The sequence below is a fragment of the Poecile atricapillus genome, chromosome 1 (assembly GCF_030490865.1).
Source record: "Poecile atricapillus isolate bPoeAtr1 chromosome 1, bPoeAtr1.hap1, whole genome shotgun sequence".
Lineage (NCBI taxonomy): Eukaryota > Metazoa > Chordata > Aves > Passeriformes > Paridae > Poecile > Poecile atricapillus.
In genome coordinates this window covers 111,772,555-111,797,251 of record NC_081249.1, presented here as the reverse complement: position 1 = coordinate 111,797,251, position 24,697 = coordinate 111,772,555, and the positions used below count along the sequence as shown (strand labels likewise).

Genomic DNA, 24,697 nt, shown 5'->3' with positions numbered 1-24,697 from the left:
AAACAAATTGAACAAATGGGGGAAGATGCAAAGAGCTCTTTTAGAAGCTATTAACCTATTTTTGTATATTGCAATGCTTTTATATTAGAAATCAAAATCTTAGCCAGCACCTTTTTTTGTTGTTATTTTTGCCCTAGAGAGTCTCTTAAAGTGAGTATGACAATTTTCCAGACAGCTGAATGGCTGATTCCAGCATTCCCTATGTTAGCAGATATAAGGCAGACCTTGAAAGAGTTTCTTCTTAGTTTAAGTGGATGCTGAGGCAGAAGGGAGGTTAAGTCTAGTCTGATCATCTACTTTGTCTTAAAGTGAAGAAGTGAAAAACTGACAGTGACTGATTTTTGCAAGAATTCTTTAACAGGCAGAAAAATAGGGGGAAAAGAGAGAGGCATTTGAAAGAAAGGTATTTGTGATGTCTCCTAGTTTTTAAGAAGGGAGAAAAACTGCTTCTTTGTAAAATTGGAAGTGACAGGCTCTGAACTTACTCTTAGTATTATGAGAAAGAGCAATGAAGGTGCAGGATCACAAGTCCCCTATGGTGATTCTTTAATTTCTTAGTTTTTGCATTCATTGTTTTTACTGCTAAATTTAAGACTAACAAATGGCTAGATTTATCAATTCCTCGTCACCTTCCTGATTTTCCCATTTTGGTGTTCCTTCCAGCATTCCAAGAGTCTTCATTCTTACCCAAGAGTCTCCATTCAATCTCCTTCCTTACTACCCTGTGGTTCAAAAAAGCATCCCCTGTTACATACTTTTTTTCCCCCACATGTTTTGTTTCTCCTCATCCTGTTTTTTGACAATATGTTGAGAGCTTGAGTAAAAGTTTAAATTTCAATTCAATATTTTAATGAGCAAAAGTAAATTTTCTTCAGTTTTAACATGCAGACCTGCTTTAGAAGCATCAAACGTCTTCAAAACAGAATGATTATTTCTGTCTCTTCAAATCTTGCTTTGCAGTGACACTTACCAGTAGTAATTCTCTTGTCTGGTAGAAAATAAATGGTAGAAGTTGGTTAAGCCAACATCTACATTTTTACTTATAGTTTAAGTTGGCTTTTTCAGTAAAAGCTGGTGTCCATATCATTTGTCACACGAACATGTCTTGAGCAGAAGAAGGAGGTGCTGAGTGCAATCTTCAGTTTGTGCTAACCTGTAGAGTAAACCAGTATTTTACATCATCTACAGTTAGTGCTAAGCTTTATTATCATACCAGCAATTTATTGTCTGTCCTTGCTGATATTGGTGATCCTTGTTCCAGGCAGACACGACGGAAGCCCGAAGCACCCGCAGTCACATACGCAACGTACCGGGGTTCTGCAAGGATCAGGCAGCTCCTGAGGAATCAATCAGATATTGGAAAAGGAGAAAAAAGGCCTGAGGACAGAAATGCTTCAGCAGTCAAAGAAAATGGTGAAGTCCAAACAACTCTGTCTTGCAAATCAGGATGCCTAATAGGAGAAAATGGAAGAGATGAGGGTGAAGATCACCAAGATGATGCCATATTAAATTCTTCTGCGGTTAGAGTGGGAAGCAAACAGTCTGGTCAAGCTCAGCATTGCTTGGGCAGAAGTAAACATGAAAGAACTGCAAAGGCCAGAACTTCATCCAATGAATCTTGTCATGAGTTACACTTAAGAAATACACCTGCTTTAGCTGCAACAAAAGTAAAAAGGACGTTTTCACTAGATTCATTATTGCCATTTTGTGGTAGAAACAGTGGGATCCTAACCAATTCCACTTCCCAGAGTACTCTTTCCCTTAAAGTCAGTTCTGCAAATGATTTGGTTGGAAAAGAAGATGGACTGCCAGGGAGAGCAGAAACTCTGTTTCAGACAGACAAAAATGCCACTTCTAACTTGGATAAAGAAAATTATTGTAGTAAAGCAGGTAATAAGGAGTCCCCAAAAGAAATACAGCATGACTGTTTACACTCACCCAAGTCAAAAAGCAAGACAGTTAGTGAAGAACTGCAGGTGGAGAAGGGAGAACTGTGCTGTAATCATCAAGTGGATAATCACTCAGAGCAAACATTGGATGTCCAGAGGCTTCATTTCAGTACCACTACATTTCAGCAGAAAGCAGATCAGCACACCAGGAGTGACAATAAAGGCGGTGATCCAAGAAAAGGTGATGCACAGAAAATTGTGACAGCTGTGGAAAGAGAGCAAAATCCACAGAACTTTCCTGCTACTGTTCTTTTTCCTTTTAATGAACAAATATCTCCTTCACTCAGCATGGAATCCAAAGGAGGAAACTGCTTGGCCACAGGCAATCTAACTTCTCCAGTGCCATTTATTGGACATGATGAAGATACAGTCATGGGCAGGGGGACTTGTAATGAAGAACTGAGTGAGTCAGGGAAAGCAGTGCATGTACAAAATGGTCACAGGCTAATCCATGTGGAGAATTCTAAGGATGCCTCCACACAGCAGATTGGTTTTCCCTGTCCAGGAATGGAGACTGAGGAAACAATGAAGGTTTTGTCTGAGGCTGCAGTGGAAAACCTTGCCAACGTGTCACTGTGTGCACGTGGGTGTCAAAGTGTGAAAACAAGTTTTGATGAGCTGACAGGGCTTCCAAACCATGAGTCTACCTCTGTGATGGTTCCTCATTCTGCCTTGAGATCTGAAGGAAGGCCTTTGACCAACCATTCTGCTTTCACCCATGAAGGTGATGTAGACTTAATTTCTGAATCTCCACCTTTTTCTGAAAATGGGTGTATTATTTTTTCTTCCAAGAAGGAAAGCAGCAATAAACTTAGGCTATTACCCACAGTAATTGATTCTTCATCTGACAAACAAGAAAAAATGCTGCTTTCTGCCACTAACTCTGAAAATGGCCAGACTGCTGCTTCTGAAAAGGACAGCTTTATTTTTCCAGCTGCAGAGTCTGAGAGAATAACCCCTGTGAACAGGATGACCACCTTGCCACCTTGCTCAGGAGACCTGAGAACTTTGTGCCCAGCAAATTCTCTGGAACCTGAGATTACTGCTCCTGTGTTTGATAGCTCTGCTGATGGAGTAGATGCAGAGGTTGTTTGCATCTCCAGGTCCACTCCTCTGGTATCCAGAGAATCCTCCAACCTTCCTGTTTCTGCCTCGGAGATGTCCAGCGCTGCTCAGGGGAACGGTAATTCTTCCAGTCACAGAGCTAGTGATGGGGCAGATGAGGCCTTCTCCACACAGCAGGCTGACAGCAGTGTCCTGGCAGAGGCAATGCCATCACCCATCTGTCCCTTGAAACCTTTGGAACCTGCATCTGTGCCAGCACGTTCTGAGAGCGTGTGTGGGGATGCTGTGGGACAGGTGATTCCTGGTGCTTCTGCTCCCTTGGAAGCCCCTTCTGGCCAAAGAGCTGCTGCACCTGCCCAGGCAAATGGGCTCTATTCTGGGACAGGGTGGGGAGATATCGATGTGAAGGGACAAGAACATTGTTCTTTCCCAGATGCTGCTGTTCTGCTGAAGAAAGCTGAAGAAATAGTGGACTTGGTTTTACACTTGGCTACAGAAGAAATAATAGCAAAGGAAGGCTTTGGTGTCTGCCAGCTTTGTGGGAGCGAGGAGAGTTTAATAAGTACGGATATTGCAAATTATCAGGAGGCTGAAAGTGTACAGCTGGCAGCAGGAGAAATCCAGTCAGCTGTGCAGTCATTAAAAGATTTTAATGAGACAGGTGCAGGAGGCTCATCTTTGTTTACAGGAAAGGAAAGAGTGGATACAAATAATCAAGATGAAAAGATAGTCTCTTGCATCCCTGATAAAACTGACCTGCAAACGGCACTAGCACTAAAAGCAAAAGAAACAGTTGATGGGGTCATTAACTCAGCCATACAAAAACTGGCATCCAGTCAGCAGCGAGGCACTGAGAGGAAAAGGCTTTCTGGGAAGGTTCAGCCTAAACCTGAGGATGAAATTCTGAAGACTTTAAGTCTGGATATGAGATTTCCTGCCAACACTCAGGAACCAACAGAGATGGATGAAGCTCAGACTGTAAAGTGTGAAAAGGCAGGTTGTTCAGGTCCTCCTTGGCTTCCAGATTGTGTGGAAAATGGCATAGGCTGGCCCCAAAGGGGTGAAAAGGTACCAAATAATGCAATTGCTTGTCAAACAAATGGATTTCTTCCCTCTGGCAGTTTAGCAAGGCCAGAATCACATCTTCTGACACCAGCAAAAGGAAGGCACAATGGAAAGGTGTGTGACCATGTGGCTGCAGCAGAAATGTGTGGAAAAGTATCAGCTATAAATAGAAAATCTGATGAAGCTTTACATTCTATAGATAGAAATGCTGCTGTGACTGAAGAAACATTTTTGCCAGTGCAGTTAAAAGGTTCATGCAATAATACAAATATGCCAGAGTGCGCACTGCTGCCAGCTGTAAATGATAATTTGTCATCTTTTATGCATGGTGAAGAATGTATTGGGCTGCAGAGTGACTCCAAAGATAAAAGCAGCCCTCAGATGTCTCTGGAAAGCAATGCAGAGAGCAGTCTGTACAAACACTGTGGGAGAGAGGCTGCAGAGGAAGTACCAGTACAAGTAAAAGCAGCAGTGGAGAGTGGAGAGGAACTAGCAGAAGGGGCAAATGAGGGAGCAGAGGTCAATACTGGGTTAGATACACAGTCCATGGTACCTGAAGTGTCTGTTCCTGGAGAGGGTGGTGAAAGGAAACACTGCTTCGACACAGTCTTTGCCCAAAATAATGAGAATCTGAAGCAGGCACAAATGAAGGGTCAAGATGACACGGAGAGAAATTATCAGCTCGAAGAAAACGGCCTGGACTGCAGCAATGGCATGAAGGAACCAAGAGAACTTTTGGCCTCTTCTCCACTAATTGAACAGTGGGAAAACAGTTCTTATACCATCATTTATGAAGGTGCTCTTCAAAATGAGAACAAATCTGTCTCAGCTGGTGAGATGCAAACTGGTTCTCTTTCTCCTTCTGATTTGCCTTCAGATGATACAGATCATCTAAGGTGTGACAGAGCAAGGAATAAGCAGGAGTCAGTCTGTCTCTATGGGCAGGACAGCAGGGTGAATGAAGCAGCGGAGAGCCGAGGCTCAGAGTCGTTCCTGAGTGTGGAGGCCAAGCGCTACAGAATTTATCCTTTCTCTCTGTCTCCCATCTACGAGGATGACAGCTCCCAGGAAGATGTGCTGTCCACGGATGTGTCTCCAGAAAGCCGTCCCGGGGGAGTCTCCAAAGACAGCTCTGACCACACCTCTGTGCTCTCCCTCCTCCAGTCCGTGTCCGAGCGCTTGCAGTTCACTGCTCGCTTCAGCAAAGAGGAGGAGGATGAGGAGGACGGGGTGGAGGAAGAGGAGGAAGAATCTTCATATGAGGAAAATATTCTCGATGTTGAAAGAGAAGACAACTGCCTTTCCAGTCAGTGCAGAGGGAATTTTAAAGCAACCCCTCAATCAAATGACCAAAGCAGATCTTTCCTTGAGCAATCATTTCTTCTTTCAGAAGAACAGCTTGACTCCCAGGAGCAACCAGAACAGTTTCCAGATGTGTCTCCTCCCAGTCAGACACCTTGTAAACCAGCTCCAGAGAAAGCTGATGCTGCTGTAACACAGCCTCCTACAAGTGTGTACTACCAGTACTTGAAATCTGCCAGGAAAGGCTCTTCTGAAAAGAGGAGCAGCTTTGGAAGCATTCTCCAGGATATGCTGCAGCCAAAGATTCGTTGGTTTCGAGACAGCACCGTGCCAAAACTGGGAGAATTGTCAGCGGTAAGATGTCATGTCACATGATATTTATAATCAAAGTGATTAGCCCAGATTCAAAGTTGCTGCCTCCCTATCTTCCTTGCTACCTTTTAAGTAAGTTTTTATCATAAAAGTAATCAAAAGTTTTAATCAGAGGTTATTAGGCTTTTTTATGTCATAGTTTAAATAAAAAGTCTTCTGATAAAATAATTTTTGAAAGGTAACAGTCTTGGTTCAGCACACAGGTGAAATCGATATAATTGTAAAACAGAATCTGTGAAGAGAAGATACAATAGGGAAATATGCATAATAAAAAGTCTCTATAATAGCACAAGACAGACTTCTCCATGTTAAGGACATTTCAACCTGAAGATGATAAAATTGCCTTTTATATGAAAATTGTTCTTTTATTTCATTCACTTCTGAGATTAAGAGAACTGTCTTGTCCAAAAAAAAACAATTAAAAAAAAAATACCAGCTTACTGGGCTCTTTGTTTCACCACAGTGTCTTCTACAAACTATAGCTCAGTTGGCAAGTAACATAGCTGCTTCCATAGATTAACATTTTCTTTTTTTAGTTTGCTTAAAGCAGTGGCAAATGAGGGTATGGAAACAGCTCTTGCAATTCATGTTTAGAATCTGAAAGTGCCACATGGACCAAGTGTGTGTGTAACTGAAGAAGTCTTTCCACAATGTTGGGAATATTCCAGTCTTTGTTAGAGGTGTCTTTTGTTCTTTCCTCTGTTAAGAAATGCAGTTTATTGTTTGCTGGGAAGGGATAATACATTTGTAAAGGTTATAACTTCCATAACAGCTCTTCCTTTCTAGCACATGCTGCTTTCTGCTGATTGATCCTGTTAAATAATTTACACCAGCTCTGAATGGCAGTGAAACGAATCTTGTTTTTTTCTACTAAAGACAGTTGTGTCTGCGTGTACAGGAATAGTGGACCCAGAATAATCTGCTCATGCTTTGTGCCACTGTTTTAGTTGTTAATAGGTGTTTGCCATGTCCTTTTGATTTCAGAACCTCATTGACAGGGCAAGTCTCAAATACAACCCAAGACCAGGGAAGGTAAGCAGAGTTTGTGTCACATAAATCAATATGATACGTGGAATAATTTGTCATACTGTAATTTTTGAATGGAAAGCATCTGAAGTTGTTAGTAGAATTTTCTGTGTTTTTATGCATTAATAGCATGTGCTTCCCCGTGCTAATAGTGAGAATATATTATTTAAAATCCTGCCACTAGTAATTTTGCTGTCTTTCTCAGCAATTGTTGCTTTCATTGATTGGAGTGTTTCATATGGGAAGAAACTGTGTAGCCTCTCAATTGAGTGGGCACGAATTGCAAGCAAAAAAATAGCTGTGTGTGCTCTGTGTTGAAATGGGCCCTCATTTGTATGCATTGTGTATTGTTTCAGATTATTATTTATGATACTTGTGGCAACAAAAGTAAACAGGAAGTTCATTCTGATGTGCTAGATGCCTCATCATGGACCTTTCCCATTGGAACAGTACTTAGGATTATTAGAGGATGGTAAGAAACCCAGGTCATATTTAAACAGACTTTCCAAAAGACTTGTGTGTGTGTTCCTCTTGTATGTTTATTTCTTTTATTTATGACATGTGTCCCGTCTGCAATAGTGTCTTTTTCTTGCTTTATTAGACTGATACCAATGAAAAAAGGATAAAGCAAGGCTTTAAATGCTGCAGTAAAAAAAAAAAAATAATTGTTTCTCTTGGGAGCTAGCTTCAAACAGAAAGTTTCTAATAGAGCCACAAGTGAGTTCAGAGCTCTTGCCTGAAGTGCTGATCCAGTGCAGCCATAATCATGACTAGAAATATGTGTATTTAAAAAAAAGGTGGATTTTTACAGTTCAGTTTCATTACACAGTAGCTGCTGCTAGAGGACCATGAAATGAACATTCTCAGCTGCTAGAGATGTGGCATTTTAATGTGGCATTGAAAGGAATGTGGATACAGAGGGATATATACAAGGACCTTTAAGTTTGCAAGTATTGCTCAGTTCGCTTTGGGAAGCTGGGGCCAGGTCTGTGTCAGTTGTTGCATTGGAATTTAATTGGTGGAGCTTACAGGGAATGTTTCTGACTGTCAGCCATGCATGTCACATTTATGCAGTTTTGAGGCAGCCTTGTGTGGTTTTGCATACATTCCTTTCACATCCTAAGAAATGCTGAATTCCATTATTAGCATGTTTTATGCCTTTTATAGTGTCTGCCTGAACAGGACACGTTTTGACATGACAGTTAATATATTTGTCCCAGTAAAATAAGGCTGTTTCATTCACATTGTAGTTTAGCTATATTGTTATTTTATATTTTGTCTTGGAGAAGAACTGTGTATTTTACTTTACAATACCAAAGTGAATGTGACTACTGAGGGATAGCATAAGAAAAATATGATATTTGTCTTAGTAAGAAGAGCTTTTTCCTGGGCTTTCCATCAGTTGTGCTCTACTAGCAACAACTCAATTCATTTTTTATCATTTTTGCAGTTGGATTTTTTATGAGAAACCAAAGTTCCAGGGTCGAAAACACGTACTGGAAGAAGGAGAAGTTGTGCTGGATCACCTTTGGGATCTCCCAGGCATAAAATATCATCGAAGAAACCTCACAGTTGGTTCAATCAAACACGTAACAAAGGTACAGACTTTCTCCACAATATTCTCACATGCATAGTTGATTTGTTGGTCACCAGCAATGGACAATGTGTGTGTAGTGTTCCTGACTTTATTCAAATTTGCTGTGACTCAGTTTTTTCACTTTCTAGGTGATAAATTCCAAGGCTTTTGCTGCACTTAATTTCCCTTTCTTCCTGAATCAATGAGCAGGTGGATTATGTTTCTTTGACACCACCCTCATGTGACACAGGCTCCCCTGCTTTTAGATGTTTACCTGTCCAGTTATTTGAATTTAAATGGAATCAATTAATATTTTTTATGAAGTTTTTATCTTAAGCTGTCTGCTGTGTCTGCATGGATCTTGCTTCAGTAGTAGTTGGGTTTCCAATCCTGTTTGTACAGTGTAGCCTCCAAAAACTGCTGCCATTCCCTCTGCAGCTTTTGTGCCATCTGTAGGATTTCCACTTGGACCAGTGGTACACCTACAGCACGTAGCTCTGCCTACAACCATCAGTTTAGAAGGCTTTTTGTTGAAAAGATAAGAATCAATTGTCTAAAACTAAATATAATGCATCCATTGTTATTCAGTGAATGAGGAATATTTTTTCCAGATCTTGTGATTTAAGACGACTTACTGGTCTCGTTGTTCACTGTAACATTCCACTTATTCACAGGGCAGTGGCCCTTGCTGTGAGGGAATTATCATTTGTATCACAATGTGAAAGATTTTCAGTAGAGTGGTTTCTCTGTTCTCTGCTGGTTTAGAGGTCATTTTAAAACTGATAGCCTTTTTGTCATCAGTACAGGGGCATAATATTGTAACAATTAGAAATACTTTTTCATTATCTTTAAAAACTTAGAAATTAATTAATTCAAAAGAGGCTGACTAAAGGCAAGAATAATGAAGTTAACATTTATTTGAGCTAAACAAATGAAAGGCCTTTGACCAATATGTAATATTAATGTTGATCAATAATGTGGAAGACAACTAAGTAAATGAAGGTATTCCACAATAACAGCCAAGGGAAGCTGGATGTGTCTTGGGTATGAAAGAAGACTCTTGGATAGGAAAGATACTGTGTTTAACTTCATCATGCTTGATAAAAACCTTTGAAGTACAGCTAAATAGGTTTGACTTCTGTTCTTCTTTCAGTCTGTGGTTCACTTACAAACACAGATGGAAAGCTTTGTACACTAGTTCAGTAATCAGCACTTTCCTTGTTTAAATTAAACCTCTAGCAGGTATGGTTGAAGAGTTTAGTGCCTTCACTAGGCCAGGTTTTGTCCTCTAAACCTTGATTCATGAAGGGGTCCATCCTTTTTTGGGTTGTTTTTTAGCTGCTGTGGAACTGCTTTTGGAAGGCAGTTTCCCAAAGTGGTACCTTATTTATTTATTTCTGTGAAAAATATAGGCTTTGTTTTTATTTGACAAATAGTGGATTCTTTTTTAGGCGGCTCATCTGTGTGTTTTACGCCATTCTCTTCTTCATAGGCTGCCAGTGTCTTTTCTCCTGGGTAGTTTGGCCATACTGGCTCTGTGTCCAGGTTGTCTGGCTTGTCCTCCAATTTTTCAAGTGTTTTTTTTTTATGATCTTTGTTTAATGGCTGCTCAGTTGCCTTGAGTTAGCAGATTTGAACATTGGCTAAATATTTGAGAAGGAATCAGCTTGCCAAGAAGAGGAAAAATGGATTTTTACTAAGGAAACTGTAGGAGGTACATTTAATATTTTATTTTCTTACCAGCACATTGACTGAAGAACAGCCTGCCAGTAGCTTTCTGCTCTTGATTTGGCTTCAAGCCTCCCCAAAAAGCAGAGATTCTGTTAACTTTTTACAGAGTTAAAGAAAGTGGTGACAAGCTTTTTGGTTAGCTTGTGGCCTGGCTAACTGTGGATATGCATTAGGTGTATCCATGTGTACTTAATTTCAAGAAAATTGTGGGGAGGAGATTCCAAAGAAACAGATTGTGAAACCAGTAAAATAAAGTAAAATGAAGACCAGTCTGAAATGATGTGGAGACTGATTTCCTCTAAGGCTAGGCTGCATGAACCAAGGATAGTAAAGCCTGCCTGCACACCCAGGTTCAGTGCAGCTCCTGCAACACAGTCTGTTTAGCCAGGTCTGTTCTCTGGCCTACTGTAAATACATATTTTGACCTTTTTGCACCCGTTGGGCTTTTTTCTATCTGTGTCTGGAAGCCCACCGAGGGTGCTAAATGTTACATTCCCAAAAATAAGAGCCAAGAAGAGTTCCTGACACCTCCACTTTGGAACAGTCTTGTGAACCACTGCTTTGCAAGGTGACAAGGGATCTGAAACAGCAGTTTATAATCACTGTCTGCAAGATGGTTAGGCGGGGAATAACTGGATTCCTTGTGGAGTCTCCTTAAGCAAAGCTCTTTGTAATGGGATTGTTCACACTATTACTTGAAGGGTGTGTTTCTTTTGTTTGTGTGGTTTACCAGGTGAAAAGAAGATAATAATTTAAGCAGGGACTACTTTGTCAGATGCCATAGGAGAACTTCAGATGGCTTCTCATTTGCTGGCTGGTATTTACAGGACAGTAATCATTTATTTCTTTTGTATAATTTTATTTACCAGCCCTGTGGAGTTCTGTAGCTGGGTTTGGTGGTAGTGGGTGGTAACAAGAGTGGTGCAGTGCTGGAGCGCTTGGGACCAAGAATTATGAATGGGTAAAAAAGCCTAAAGTACCAACAGGTCCAATAAAAAAAAAAAATGCTCCAGAAGCAGATAGTATCCTAAAGACAAATTGTGTATCTAAAGTAAAATGGTGTCTAGACTGTACTACAAAGCAATCATGTGAATACCAGAACTAATTAGGCCTGGTTTGCAGTAGGCTCTTCTCTCATTCTTGTTTTGGTATTTCCCTTAAGAAACCAGACTTCAGTCATTCTTTGTCCTGTTGTTGACACAAAACTACCCCAGTTAAACAGGCTGATTTGATCACTTCAGTCACCACAGCTGACAGGTCTAACAGGAGAAGCCCTAAGAGTGCAGAGTTTATTTAACCCTGCTGGAGCTGTTAGGGCTGTAATCCTAGATCCAGAAGAAGGATAAACAACCAAGACCACCTTGAGGGGATTGAAAGCTTTAGATCTGTCACTTCTGCAGGATTTGGTCAGGCTTAGAAAAATGTTAGAGATGCCACTGAAGAGGAATATTTAGTGCTGAAGGCCTAAGGGTTGTGTTAATGCTATTCTGACGGAGCTTTCACCTTTCTGCTGAGGGCCATGTTGCTCTTTTGGAGGTGTCTGCAGGTGTCCCACGTGCTTTGTGAACATCCCATCTCCCTAAAGAGCACCAGGGAAGGCACTGGCATTCCAGGATGACTGTGTGGAGGTGGGAGGAGAACAGCACAGAGTAAGGAAGGCAGAGAGGGATGCCTGGGGGCTGTGACCTGCCTAAGCATTTGCTGATTGTGTATTATCACTGGAAATGAGCACAGCTGCCTAATGTGTTTGCTGTGCTTTTTGTTCTGTTTTCACCTGATCTGTCTGTAGGACAATGAATGAAGTGAGTTTGGACTGCTTGTGATGGGGGGTGGCACAGTTTGGGGGTTGGTTTAGGGAGGAAACCTTCCAGTTTGGGATCTGGGCTGAAATACTGTGGTAGCAGTTTTGCATGGTAATAGTTGTGCATGTGTGTATCTTACTTCCAAATCTTGACGCCTTGCAGATGACAGGGCTTTGGACTGAAGGATCTAGTTCTCCACCTGACTGCTGTCATATTTGTGTGGTTTTCATTTTGTTTATAGAGATGGTGGCTTTATTGGGAATGTTAAAGGAGCCTCTGAAAGTGATGAGGGCTGTTAAATATGCTCAGGCAAATATGAACATGCTGGGGCCAATATTTACCAAACTAAGTTTGCATGCTTGAATTGTATAAATTAATGGCGTGGCACAGAGTGTACATCTACAAATATATAGCATTCATCTCATACAGTAATAATAAATGTTACCATTTTCTGCAGTCTGTGCATCAGTACAAGTAAATTGAACTCCATATTTAAGGCAGAATGTGTATTTGTGACTTTAAAAAAGTGTGCTTAGAAAACGTGATGTGCTTCTTGCTCAGCCACGTTAGCACCTTCAAAAATAAATATTTGAATTGGTTTTGAAGAAGACCTCAGTTTATTGTGTGGCACTTTATGAAAGAAATTTGTGGACTTAGTCTAGAACACGCACAAAAATGCAATCACTATGAGTAGAGGTTTTTCATTGCTCTCAAAATCTGGCTGGAGAGAGATGGTGATAAATAGGAGAGACTTTATTATGAGTACTTCTGCTTTACCTACCCTGGTACATTTGTCATCACTTGAGCTGGAGACTGCCTCAGGAGCTTCAGAGTCAGGAGAGCAGACTTGAAAAGAGCTTACAGACTGGCTTTTTCCAATCTCAAATGAAAAACAAAAACAAAAGCCTCCTAAATTAAAATTAAACATACTCCATCTCATATTCTGTCTGAGCCCGCAGGCAGATACTTTTATTTTGATACTTGTCTGGTCTTGTAGGTACTTTGTTTCAGAATTTATGTGAAGCCATTAAAAGTCTGGCATCATTATTTGTGGAATTCTTCTAGGTGCAACTTCCTATTTTCTGGATCAAGCCTCATTGTTGGATTTATGAATTCAGCCTTCTTACATATCAGATATTTTTAGAAATAAAACCCCACAGACTTCAAATATTTCTCAACTGATTTAATATGCTATATATACATGTGAAAACTATGGGAAGATTTTATTTTTTTTAAATCTTGTCTAGCAATACCCTTAGAATTGAGGGATGGAATTCCTTAGCATTTTCCCATAAAACAGCATTGTACTGGAAGGTCTTTTTTCCTAGTTTTTCTGTGTTGGTAAATCTGGAAATAAAAATTCCAGTATTGCAGTTTTTGTTCTAAAAACAAAGAGTGAGCATTGTTTGCAAGGTAGAATGCAGAGGAAACGTGATTGTGCAGGAGGGAGAGCTGCCAAGGCAGTATAACTGTGTTACCTCAGGTCTCAGGAGGAAAGTGAAACAATCTCCTGAAGTGGATCCATTCTAATTGCCACACTTAGTGCTGACAGTTCAATAACTAATGGAAAAATCGTGCTAACCAAGAAGTGGGATGTTACCCCATGAAAACCCCGCTAAAATCCCACATGCGAAAGGAGAGCGCTGCAGGTGCTGTCATGAGATGAGGTGCTGTAACTTCCAGGGCTTTTGTGCCCTGTTGCTGGGCTTCTCTACAAGCTCTTGTTCTTCCTTTCAGAAGCCACAGTCCATGCAGGATCTCTGTCATGGTGTGCCCCTCCTGGGTCCTCAGCAAATCCAGAAATCAGGTTCTTCCCTGGGGGGCACCCTCAGAGACCACTCCTTATCCCTCTTCTCTAGTGCAGGGGGCATCTTCCTCCAGCCACCTTTGGGATTCTGGACATCTCTGTCTGCTGCCCAAGTCCTCTGTCCTAAAGCAAATGGGCCTGTGGGTCAGGAGGACAAGGGGAACAGTTCTGGGAGGTTATCACTGAGAAGTGAAGTTCTGCAGCTGCACTCATGAGCTGCCTTTCACTGCTGCCCAGCACCCTGCTGAAACAGGGACTTGCAGAAAATCCTCTTTGATTCACAGTGTCTTTGCGTGCTGGAGAAGAAAGCTGGCAATCCATGTTATATAAATACTGCAAATTTAAATATATGAAATTGGCAATAAAATGTTATATAAAAACTACAATAAAATCCCTGCAAATTCTAGAGAAGAGCATGTAGCCAACAAGTTTGTTCTCCAGCATGGCATTTCTCAGTAGCCAACCTCCAGTAAGGAAAAAGAGGTTGTTGCTTTGTGGTAACAGGAAAATTGCTAAAGTTTCTACTTAACAGAATAGATGTTTTCTAATACTGATCTTTTTTTCCTTTCTTTGTGTAAAATGATGTCGATTTATTTAGCACAACAAAAAAATTGAACTCATATGGCTTGATACTGTAGTTGGATTCTGCATTATAGAATCAAATTGTTGTGGAGGGGTGGAGGTGGGAATTCAGTAGATGTTTCTGGAAGGTTTTAGTTAATACATGCATCGTGTGTTATGGAAACATTGCCTTTTTAAAAACAAGAAGTCAGTGTTATAATGCTGTTCAGTCCTTTGGTTGGAGAATATTTAAACTGGCCTTTTTGCAAGTAACCTGACAGCCATAAAAAATCAGTGGGAGCTGGAAATTTACTTCCCTTAGCTTTTATAAAAAACCCAGCCTTCATTTAAAAAAAAGAATAAAGCCCTTCCGTCATATGAAGCCTGGAGAAGGGTGAGAAGGGGCAAAAAAGCGAATGTTTGGGGGCAGAGTCTGCAAGTGTGGATAAACATTACCCTTTGATTCATTTCCACAGGACTGTGGCATTCCAGAGGTGGAGTTCTGCCTGGCAGCTGGCAGTACAGAGGGATTTCCCATCTGCATACAGGCTGCAGTTGCCAATTTAGAAGAACTGGATGTTGAGAAAAACCCTTATATAAGAGTCAGATCAGGAGTGTGAGTACTGAACCTTTTTTAGCAGCATTTTGCCAGCAGGTAGAAGAGTAATATCAGGGGATGAAACTCAGTCAGCAACATGAACAATATTTGGGGGGTTTTACTAGAAATTGGAAAACATACATTTAGTATTCCCAGCCCTAGACATCAGCATTGTGCTCTGTGGGCTCCTGATTTGAAGGCATTTTTTCCTAGTTGCTGACAGAGAAGTCTTCAGTAATTCCATATTTGAGTAGCTTTATTAATAGAGGAAGCAACTCAACTATAATTAGCCTTTATTTCACTGGAGAATAGATACTGTCTCCCAAGTCACCCACCCTGTTATAACCACAACACTGTGGCTGAGTACCAGAAAATGAGTGTTACATCATCCGAGCATTTCCCAAGCTACAGCCATATCCTGGCATTCTGGAGGGAGATGATGCAGTGTGACACAGGTCCCTGAGTAGCCCAGAACTCCCTGTATTGAGCAGAATGGGCTGTTGTTCCCTAGGCCAAAACCTCACAGTTCCTGAAGTCTGGGAGTTGTGCAGCTCTTCCCATAAATAACTGCAGAATTACTTTAGTTCTTCTGTTACAAGTGTCTTGTCTTTCCATGTGAACCAAGTCTTCCCACAATCTCTCAAATATGCCTGTGAAGCTTGGGATGGTGAAGGAGTTAAAAACAGAGTCCTGTCCTAGTCTTGACAAGACTTGGTAGTTTTAAGAAAATCACTTTCCATATGGCTCCATGCCTCTTCCTCCATTCCTTGTGTGGTCTCCTAAGCCTGTGTCCAGCTTTGACATTCAGCTTTCTTTTTGATTTAAAACAGTTTGAAGCACTCCCAGCATTTTTAATCCTCACATCAAAATGATGATGGCTTTCCAAAGGATTGTTGTAAATAATTGTACTTTAATAACTTCCACTGAAAAAATGACATGGGATTGATGTAAGAAGCCTTTTAATTCACAAGGTGATAATCTTGGGTAAAATTCAGAGCAAGCATCTCATCATCAATACTGGTTTTTTTGTATACTCATAGAGTATACAATCAAAACTGGCTTTTTGAAGTGTGTGAACAAATTGGTAATTTTCTTCTCTTTCATTTATATTTAGCTTGAACTAAGACAAAGTATCTGAGATCTTCCTAGTAGTGATGTTGCCAGCATATTTAAATACAGCTTTGTTTTGATGTGCTGTCTAAAACATTATCTAGTTCTTATGAGTACAAAAAGGAAAATTATTTTAATAAGATCTTTGTGTTTGGAACCTAATTAATGAACTTACTGAGTCATTTATCCTTACTGTTCTAGATGGCTTGCTTATTCTGACTTGAATTACAAGGGAGAGATGACGGTTTTGGAAGAATGTGATTCACCACCTGAAATTCCTTCAGCAGATGTAAAATCTCTGCGTCCTCTAAGAATGGTGAGGACTTCACAATTCCCTAATAAGTTGTGTGCCTTCCTTTTTTGTATTGTTTCTTCTCAGAGGTTTTGATGGGCTCTGATGTTCATTCTGGGTTAATCCTCCGTGGTATGTTTACTTTGGTCACTGTGACTTGTTGGGCTTCTGCACCCTCCAATGTCTTCCTGGGAAACTGCTGTTGTTGGGAGGAGGTTAAGTAAGAAAGGCTCTTCATTTTATTGCATCCAACACTAACTAATTAACCAAAAAGCCCTTCTGAAGTTTTGATTTTCTTTTGTTTCAGTTAGGGTCTGCTGGGGGTGGAAGACCAGATGAGGAGTTTATTACCCAGTAGTACTTCTCTGACCACAGATTGCACTCCAGTCTGGGGAGGTGCAGCTGTTTTTTGTGTTGATGGACAGCACTTGGTTCTGCGTGTGAGAGAGATGGGAAGGGGTATAACACAAATTTTACTGTGTACACAGCAAGCCCACAGAAAATTTAAAAGCCATAAGGAGCTAAGACCTAATAGCTGTCTCTTTAGTCACTCAAGTGAGGTCAGTCTCTTATTCCCTCACAGACCATCATTCACTCACATTTCCAGAGAAGATGCACTTCTTGTATTTGTTCTTTGACCATAAACATGAATATGTTAGACTCTGCTTTCTCTCTGTCCTGCTTTTTTCTCTCTCTTCTAGTGTTGCACCATTTGTGCTTTAGAAATTCAAAACACATACAACAAAGCCTTCAAAGTTAATTTTAAAAACTGATCAGTATCAATTAGTTTAAAACATGTAGCAAATATTTTCTTTGGATTTTTGGATCATGAAGAGATATCTTTTAATTGCTTGCAGTCTTAGAGCTGTTTGTCAGTGCACTGACTGGTTTATAGGTCAGGTTTGTAGCGTGCCTAACCTTTTTTGAAATCTATGGCCAGTACTGAAAGGGGATGAATACAATTGCAAAGACTTCATGCTCTGATAGTATTATAAAACACATGTCAGAGTGGAACTTCAAGTTTAATATAAATAACTTATTTCCCCCCCCATCTGTTTTAGGGTGGACTAAAGGTGCAAATGCCAATGAATGTCAAGGTAAGCACGGAGGGCATTGATAATATAAGCACATTGGGAATATAAAATCTTTATGCAAGCTGCTTTTCTTTTGTTTGGTGTGTGATCTTTGATAACTATTCAATGCTTTCTGTCAAGAAAAATTCCCTAGTGCTGTCAAGTTCACTTAGTGTTTGATGAGGTGTAAAAGTACCAGTAGTTTGTTTTTCACATTTAGGAGAACGTGAATTTGCTATAAAGTGAGTTTTTCTGACTTGACATATTAGTCACTGTAATGATAAAGGGATTGGGGGAGATTTTCCCATTTAACATACCATATTTAAAAAGAAAAGGAGAGGGAAGGGAGGAAGAGGACAGGACTTGGACCTTTCCATCCTTGCCCCTATTCCAGTACGAGAATTGTGAGTGAGACCATGATCCCTCTGTGATTTGAGGAGCTGAAAGCTGATCCAGAGTTATTGCTCCTTTTTCCTCCTCCTAAAAAAACATTAACATTTTAGGTAACTTTTAATTATACAAATACATGCAAACTTGGGTGTTTTTCTGATACATTCTGCAAGAGATACAAATACTGTTAACAGCTGATCTGTATGATTCAGCAGATGAGGAACTTGAAGGGGCTGTTAGCTGCAGTCATGGAAATAACTTCAGCAAAGTACAGGGAAAGACTTCTTGTCTACTTTAGAAGGATTAAGTTTGACATCATGTTTTCTAGATAATAATATATGAGAAAGCCCACTTTGAGGGATGGTCCAAAGAGTTTTCAGAAAACATCACTTCTGTCCCAGCACTGTTTGGTAGTGAAGAGGAGTTTCAGGAAATTGGATCACTACGTGTAATTGGTGGAGTGTGAGTATATTTCACTTTAATATTTATTTATTTTAAAATAGAGAAGCATAACTAAATGCTTAGAAGTGCTAACTAAGGGATAATTGGAGTCTTCCACAGGTGAAATGTTTTGAAAAGAAGGGAGTGTGTATTTGTTTTATTTTCAGCTCTTCAGTTATCAGCCTACCAAGCTAAATGTGTGAAAGGTGTGAAGTCAGTGTTTGCCACTTGGATGCCAATAAATTAGTCCGCTTGGTTCACACAGAGCTTTAATTTGTGTTGCTTTATACTTCTGATAGTCACTACTTAATTTGCTGCAATGACCTTGGGTAGGTGTGGTCAGTCTTCAGTTTGACATTTTAATACCTCTGAAACCTACCAACTGTTTTATTGTCTTAATGGTTTTCCTCTGCCCACTGTTGCATGTTACCTGGCGTTGGGAATATGCTGTTATTGTCATTAATTGAGGCACTGGATGGATTCTGTGTTGTCACACACACACAGAGGACTGTGTCACACCTGTGTCACAGGTCAATGCTCTGAGGTAAACTCAGCCCCAGCCACCAACCCCTCATGTGGTTCTTTCACCCCCTCCCAACTCTGTGAGCAGGCAGGATGGTTGCTTCTGCCAAAGACTTCAGTAATAAAACAGTTTTCAGGAAATCTTGCTTTTGTTTCCAAAGGGATTTTCCACTTCAGCATAAAGATGGAATAACATACATCTTTTCAGGCTGCTGTCAGAATTTTACGAGCACTAAATTCAAAACAAACTTAATTGTTAATACTGGAATAATCTATTCTTAAGTGCATTGTGTGTTCACTATCTGGGAAGCCTCAGATTATTAAAAATCATTGTTCTGTCTGTTGTGGCAGCTTTTATTTTTAGTGCTGTGGTAACCTAAACAGCTGAATTAATGTATACCAAATGGTACTAAAAGTAAAGCTATCCCTGCCTGCCAAATTTCACTGCCAACAGAACTTGTACAGCAGTTCTAATATTTACAAGGGAGCTTTAATGAAAGAAATGCTAACAAGAAAAAAGGAGGGGGAAGCACTTTTTTGAATTGACATTCATTAGAGATTTGAAGTTGATATGGAAACACCTTCTTTTGACTGAGCCTTATCTATTTATTGAAAGTACTTTGAAAATTTATATTTGTTTACTGCTAAAACATATTCCATATGCAATATGGTTTATATCTTCAGTTTGCTTGTCTGTTTATATATATACATTTTTAGATTAAAGAAAAAAAGAAACATATAAGCAGGCAAAATCTTGTTCTGCTGAAATCTGTTAATTTTGTCACCAGCTCCAGCAAGGGTAGGGTCTCATCATTTATTAGCATAATAATATGTCCATCTGAAGAGATGGACTGCTTGTTTTTCTTATCACTGAAAGTTTTGGCATCTAGCTGCATCCTGGGCTCTGTGGTACCAAATATTGCTGTTGGGAATGCTGGGAGGAGGTACACGGAGAAGCATTACATAAATCAACTATTGTTGGATAAAGAATCACATGGCGGGATTTTGATCCACAAAGAACACTTCATGGGTGCCTGTTGTGATTCCAAACAAGCATTGCTTTGTTCATTGGCTGGGTCTGTGATACTCATTTTAGTGGTTATGGGGTGCTCTCTTCTCCCTTTATTGGTCAGAGAAAATAATGTGTGCAGTTGTTTTGCCTTTACTGACTTCTCTTACTCTTTTGTTGTGTGGCTGCCACAGATGGGTTGCCTATGATAAGGAACGCTACAAAGGCCATCAGTTCTTGCTGGAGGAGGGAGATTATGAGGACAGACACTCCTGGGGGGGAGCTGCCAGTGCCCTGCTGTCCTTCCGCTTCCTTCAGGCTGTAAGTACTCCCATGGATTTCATACAGATCATGCACAGCTCTGTCCACACAGAGCAAGGTCATTCTTTGTACGTGGTACAGCTGCCTTGGGTTTGGCCATTCCATCTTTTCCCCATGTTCATCCTCATTCTTTTCCTACTTCCTGTAAATAATTGCACTAAGACTAGAAATCTGGACTGCACTAAGAAAGAAGCAGGTTCTAAAGAGTCTTTGTGAAGTTCATACAAAAATTGTATCATGCAGAATTCCTTGTCTACCTGCCAGATTTTCCAAGTACCTCTGTCCTGCACCTCGAGCTATTTGAATCTCTCAAATGGAATTTTCTTAAAAGCGTAACGTGCCTGAGTGTACAGAGTTGCTCTTGATTAAAACAAAAATAGCTTTTCAATGAAGCAGCTGTTGCAAGCCTTAAAACAGCATTACCCTCTGTCTGTGATTTTTCTGCCAGAAAATTTTGGCAGCAAAAATAATCATGGTAAAAAATCCCTGCTACTAAAATGTGTTTAGTGGAGGCAAGGATGAAATAATAATAAAAACTACTTGCAAGAGTCTACTATTGGAAGCGAAGTTAGTTTATCATTTCCTTTGTTTTGCTTTGGGTTTTTTGTTTGTTTATGTAAGGGTTTGAAGATTTTTTGATTATAGTGACATCCCTGTGAGGATTAAATATAGCTGCAAGGAATAAGTTCTTCTGAGAATAAGATTATTCACTCTGGTATTACTCCGTTTTGTATACACAGATTACTAATCTCCTCATCTGAGGAAATGTGATATTCCTAAACCAGGAATTTTGTGGAAATTGAAGACAGGTATTTAAAGCAAACTCACTGTCTCAACAGTATTTTTTTACTTTTTTTTAATAAAAAGTTATTGTGAGCCAAAGGAAGCCATACTTAAATTCATAATTTGCATGTTTGTTTTTCATGCCAGGCACCTAGCAAAAGCTGTATTTATAATCAGAATCTATCAAAATAGAGATATGAGAATGAATTTAATTCAAGAAAAAATATCCTTCTCTAAATAATTTATTTTTAGGTTTCTGAGAAAAAAGTAGGTAGGCAATTTCTGCATATTCCTCATTTTGAATGTGCAGAATCCTATTCAATTACTTAATAATCTTAGTTTTTCTCTCTTTTCCAGCTGTACATAGGAGACTTGAGCAACTTAAATTGGTCTTTTTTAGATTTTCCTCTTGGCAAAGGACATAAATACAAGTTTAAATCATGCATTGTGGGTAGCAAGAATGACCTTCCACGTCATTTATTCAATTTAACTTGCCACCTAGAACAGTCAGAAGGCTGAAGTCATTAACATTTTAAAAACATGTATCATTCACAGTCATGTATCAACATATATCATTCCACTTGGCTTATAAATATGTATAAATATTTACATATCGATAATAGAAGCGAAAAGGAGTAATTCCCCTGAATTTGTCACATAACTTAAGGCAACCAGCAGCTTGCCAGTGAAATGAGTAATGGCCCTGGCATTGTGTTGTTTGGCTTGACCAGCAGGTTGCCTCCCTGTCGATGTGCAGCTCAGGCTGCCCATATGCTCCCCTTGTGACTTTGCATACCACACTTCTTTTGAAAATATTTCAGTACCAAACATTCTGTTTCAAGGGGACCTGGGCAGAAATGCAAACTCTGGTGTGCTGGAGGGCCCCTCACTGCACAGCAAATGTCCTGGCTCTTCTCCCCAAGCTCGGGAATTCTGTCAGGGGAAGCAAGGTGAAGGTTGCAATGGTCTCAGAATCCGCAGGGATGTTGTTGCACGTCCTCCCTCCCCAGCGCACGTGTGGGCACGTTGTGAGGGCTCTCAGCTTCTGGCAGGCTTGAATATTCCTGCAGTGAACAGTCACAAGGGCTCATGGGGGGTTCAGGGGGTGTTTGGGAAGCAGAGAGAAAAAGATCTTGTGGAATTGTTTTTTTCCAGCTGCTGCCAGCTCCCTGTCAGCATCTGTGTGGAACACACCTGAGTCAAGCGCAGAGCCTGCTCCTGGGGGCAGGCAGCAGTCTGAACTGAGAGCTGCTCTGGGGGACAGCAGCATTTGCTTCTTTTCTGCAGTGCCAAATGCCTTTCAAGCTGGGGTTTGCCCATGGCTCAGTGAAAGAGCAAAGTTTCTGAGTATGTTGCCTTCAGAGCTTTCCCACTAATGTTTTCAGGTGTAGAATGATCTGCCTTGTTCTGAAAGTCTTTTCTTACAAAGTATGTTTCCTGTTGCTTGTTGTAAGAGAAGCTGTAGTGGAAGTTCAGGCAGGAAAGAATGATGGCTGAATTTGAAAGATGTTTTAAATTTAATTACAACTGTGGATATATTTCAGTATTTTAAACTTAGTTAAGGAAATTATGTGTAGATTTGATCTAAATTACTTTTTTGGGTACTCTTACGAAGTCTTTTGCTTTAGGAATATTAAGAGTAGCTGGTTTTCATTTGCAGTAATACTGCAGTAGTTTGGTTGTTCTTTCCTTTTTTTCCCTAAAAACTAGTCTGAAGCTGCAGATTTTCATGATGATTTTTCCAGACCTGGCACTTTAATTTCTAGTGTATACCTGAAATAGTTGCAACAACTTTAACAATTTAAATAAATGAAGAAAGGAAGGAAGTGGTCAACACAGTAAGAAAACCAGTTTTATGACAGAATTTGTTCCATCACCTTTTACTGTCCTGTAAACAGTGCAGAGAAGTTGAGCCACATGAAATGTTCATTCTAAAATTGAATTGCATTATTCCTTGTGATTGTATCACAATGAATAATGATAAGGAATTTTGGTTCACGTGACCAAATTAATCTGGCTGCATGCTTGGTTTGGCCTTAATTTCTAAGTGGTTTTTGATAGTTACAAATCTTTGTTTTCTGTGCTTAGTGTCCCATGGTGGAGTCCTCATATGTTTGTGATTCTCTGTCAACCACATTATTTGCTTGACAGCAATTGTTTCTTGTTTGCAAGACTTAGTTTCAATTTATAACTCTGCTGAATGATGGAGAAACACTGAAATTGAGTTTGTGCTTTCTGTTAAAAGTAAAAGGAGTAAAGTGAATGGATTGTTGTCTTCTCCTTTCCCAAGCAGCAGCTGAACTGTGTGCTTAAAATTGCTAAGTGGTTAAAAAGCTGAAGATTTGAAACCCAAATTCAAATAATCTGAAGCTGTGCAAGTAATCTGGCCAAGAAACTAAGCTGGCTGAAAGCACAAAGCAGTGTCACACAGCTATGTAAGAGAGAATGTGACAGTGTTAAGCAGGATTTATTTATAGCTGTAGTGGATGTATCCAAAAAGTACAAACCCCTTGTGCTGGAAAGGTGATCTTGCCCAGGCTTTTCCTCTCCATAATTATTGCCATGTTGCTGGGAAGGGATGAGGAAGGAGAAGTTTAGTAAAAAACTATAGTTGTGGTTGTGCTTGGAGTAGTTATTTGTGAGGCTTTTGGAAGATCAGTGCTAAACACTTTTCCTCTTAACTCTTCTCCTTCCCACACAGGCATCTCTTTGCACTCTGAGCCATCCTCAGAGAGGAAAGGATGGTGCTCAGGGACAGCAGGCTCTTCCTCTCCTCAGTGCAAACCCCTGAATCAGATTTCCAGGCTTGCAGTTATTCCAGAACTTCAATACCAAAATATCCCATAAAGATCCCCACCAGGGAGCCAAGTCCCTTCACAGCTCTATAAAATGCTGTCTTTCTGGCCACAACTCTTTCCCAAAGTGTTTTATCTTGTGCAGAGTCATTGAGCTGTGACAGTCTTTTAACTCCTGTTCTGCCTCTTAGGATTTCATAGAGTCTTCAGTGGCACTTTTCCAGTCTGATGATGAAGATGGGAAAGCATTTGACATCATCAATGAAGAAATCCCTGATTTGGAGCAGGCTGGGTTTGGCCCCGAGACAAGGTCGATTCTTGTCAAAAGTGGCGTGTAAGTCTACTCAAATATGTGGATGGAACATGCTAAACATTTCAGTGTACATTTGGGTGCATCTTTTGACAGACTATATTCCACATGGCCCACGTGGGAAATATTTGGAGGAGAAAAGTGTTTCATTAAATTTCCTTGGGGAGTGAAAAGGAAATAATAATTTCCTACACCTTGATTTGGATCTGAGTATTCTTGTTCATAGAAAGTTTGTGATGTTCCCCCAGAGGAGTCACATGGTTTCATGGCAGTAATACTGAAAAGATATTTGAGATATATCAAGAACTGGTATAACTTTTGGGACAGGTAGAGCCTGTCCAGAAAGGATGAGATGTGCTGTATTTTGTAATAAAGTCAGACTGCTAGTGCTGGAAATTAAAATAATTTTTATAGAACTATAAAAACTAAAACATAAAAGCTATTAAGGAAAAGGAGCACTGGAATCATGTGGATTTCAAACTTTTAATAGTAATTTTTAAAATGCAGTATTAATATTGTCATAACTACCCTAATGGTGATGGGGATCAGGAACTGTGAAGTGAGGGACCTGAACTGCTTATGTAGGAATTGGTGATTAGTGTCTCATGAGGATTAGGTGCAGGAATGAAAGGCTGAGACTCAGTTGGGAGAGGAGGGATACAAATGAGAGCTGCAAAATCCTGAAGGTGGTAAGACAAGATTAATGCAGTTCACAGAATCTTGCATGACAACAGTTGGAGGAAATGCTTTACAGAACTGGAGATTTCTTTAAAGCAGATTTTGATGTGGGAAGGAAA

The 24,697-nt window shown here is 40.1% G+C and overlaps 1 protein-coding gene across 1 annotated transcript in view; it reads left to right on the top strand.

The window, feature by feature from the left end:
• CRYBG3 (crystallin beta-gamma domain containing 3) overlaps nucleotides 1–24,697 on the top strand; it is an 82,741-nt gene that overhangs the window by 36,996 nt on the left and 21,048 nt on the right. Inside the window, exons 4-13 of the mRNA XM_058830509.1 lie at nucleotides 1,262–5,735; nucleotides 6,738–6,785; nucleotides 7,136–7,251; nucleotides 8,230–8,377; nucleotides 14,733–14,872; nucleotides 16,166–16,280; nucleotides 17,318–17,353; nucleotides 18,048–18,181; nucleotides 19,886–20,012; nucleotides 23,782–23,924. Coding sequence (XP_058686492.1) covers nucleotides 1,262–5,735; nucleotides 6,738–6,785; nucleotides 7,136–7,251; nucleotides 8,230–8,377; nucleotides 14,733–14,872; nucleotides 16,166–16,280; nucleotides 17,318–17,353; nucleotides 18,048–18,181; nucleotides 19,886–20,012; nucleotides 23,782–23,924 — 5,481 coding nt within the window. The remainder of the gene's footprint in view (nucleotides 1–1,261; nucleotides 5,736–6,737; nucleotides 6,786–7,135; nucleotides 7,252–8,229; nucleotides 8,378–14,732; nucleotides 14,873–16,165; nucleotides 16,281–17,317; nucleotides 17,354–18,047; nucleotides 18,182–19,885; nucleotides 20,013–23,781; nucleotides 23,925–24,697) is intronic.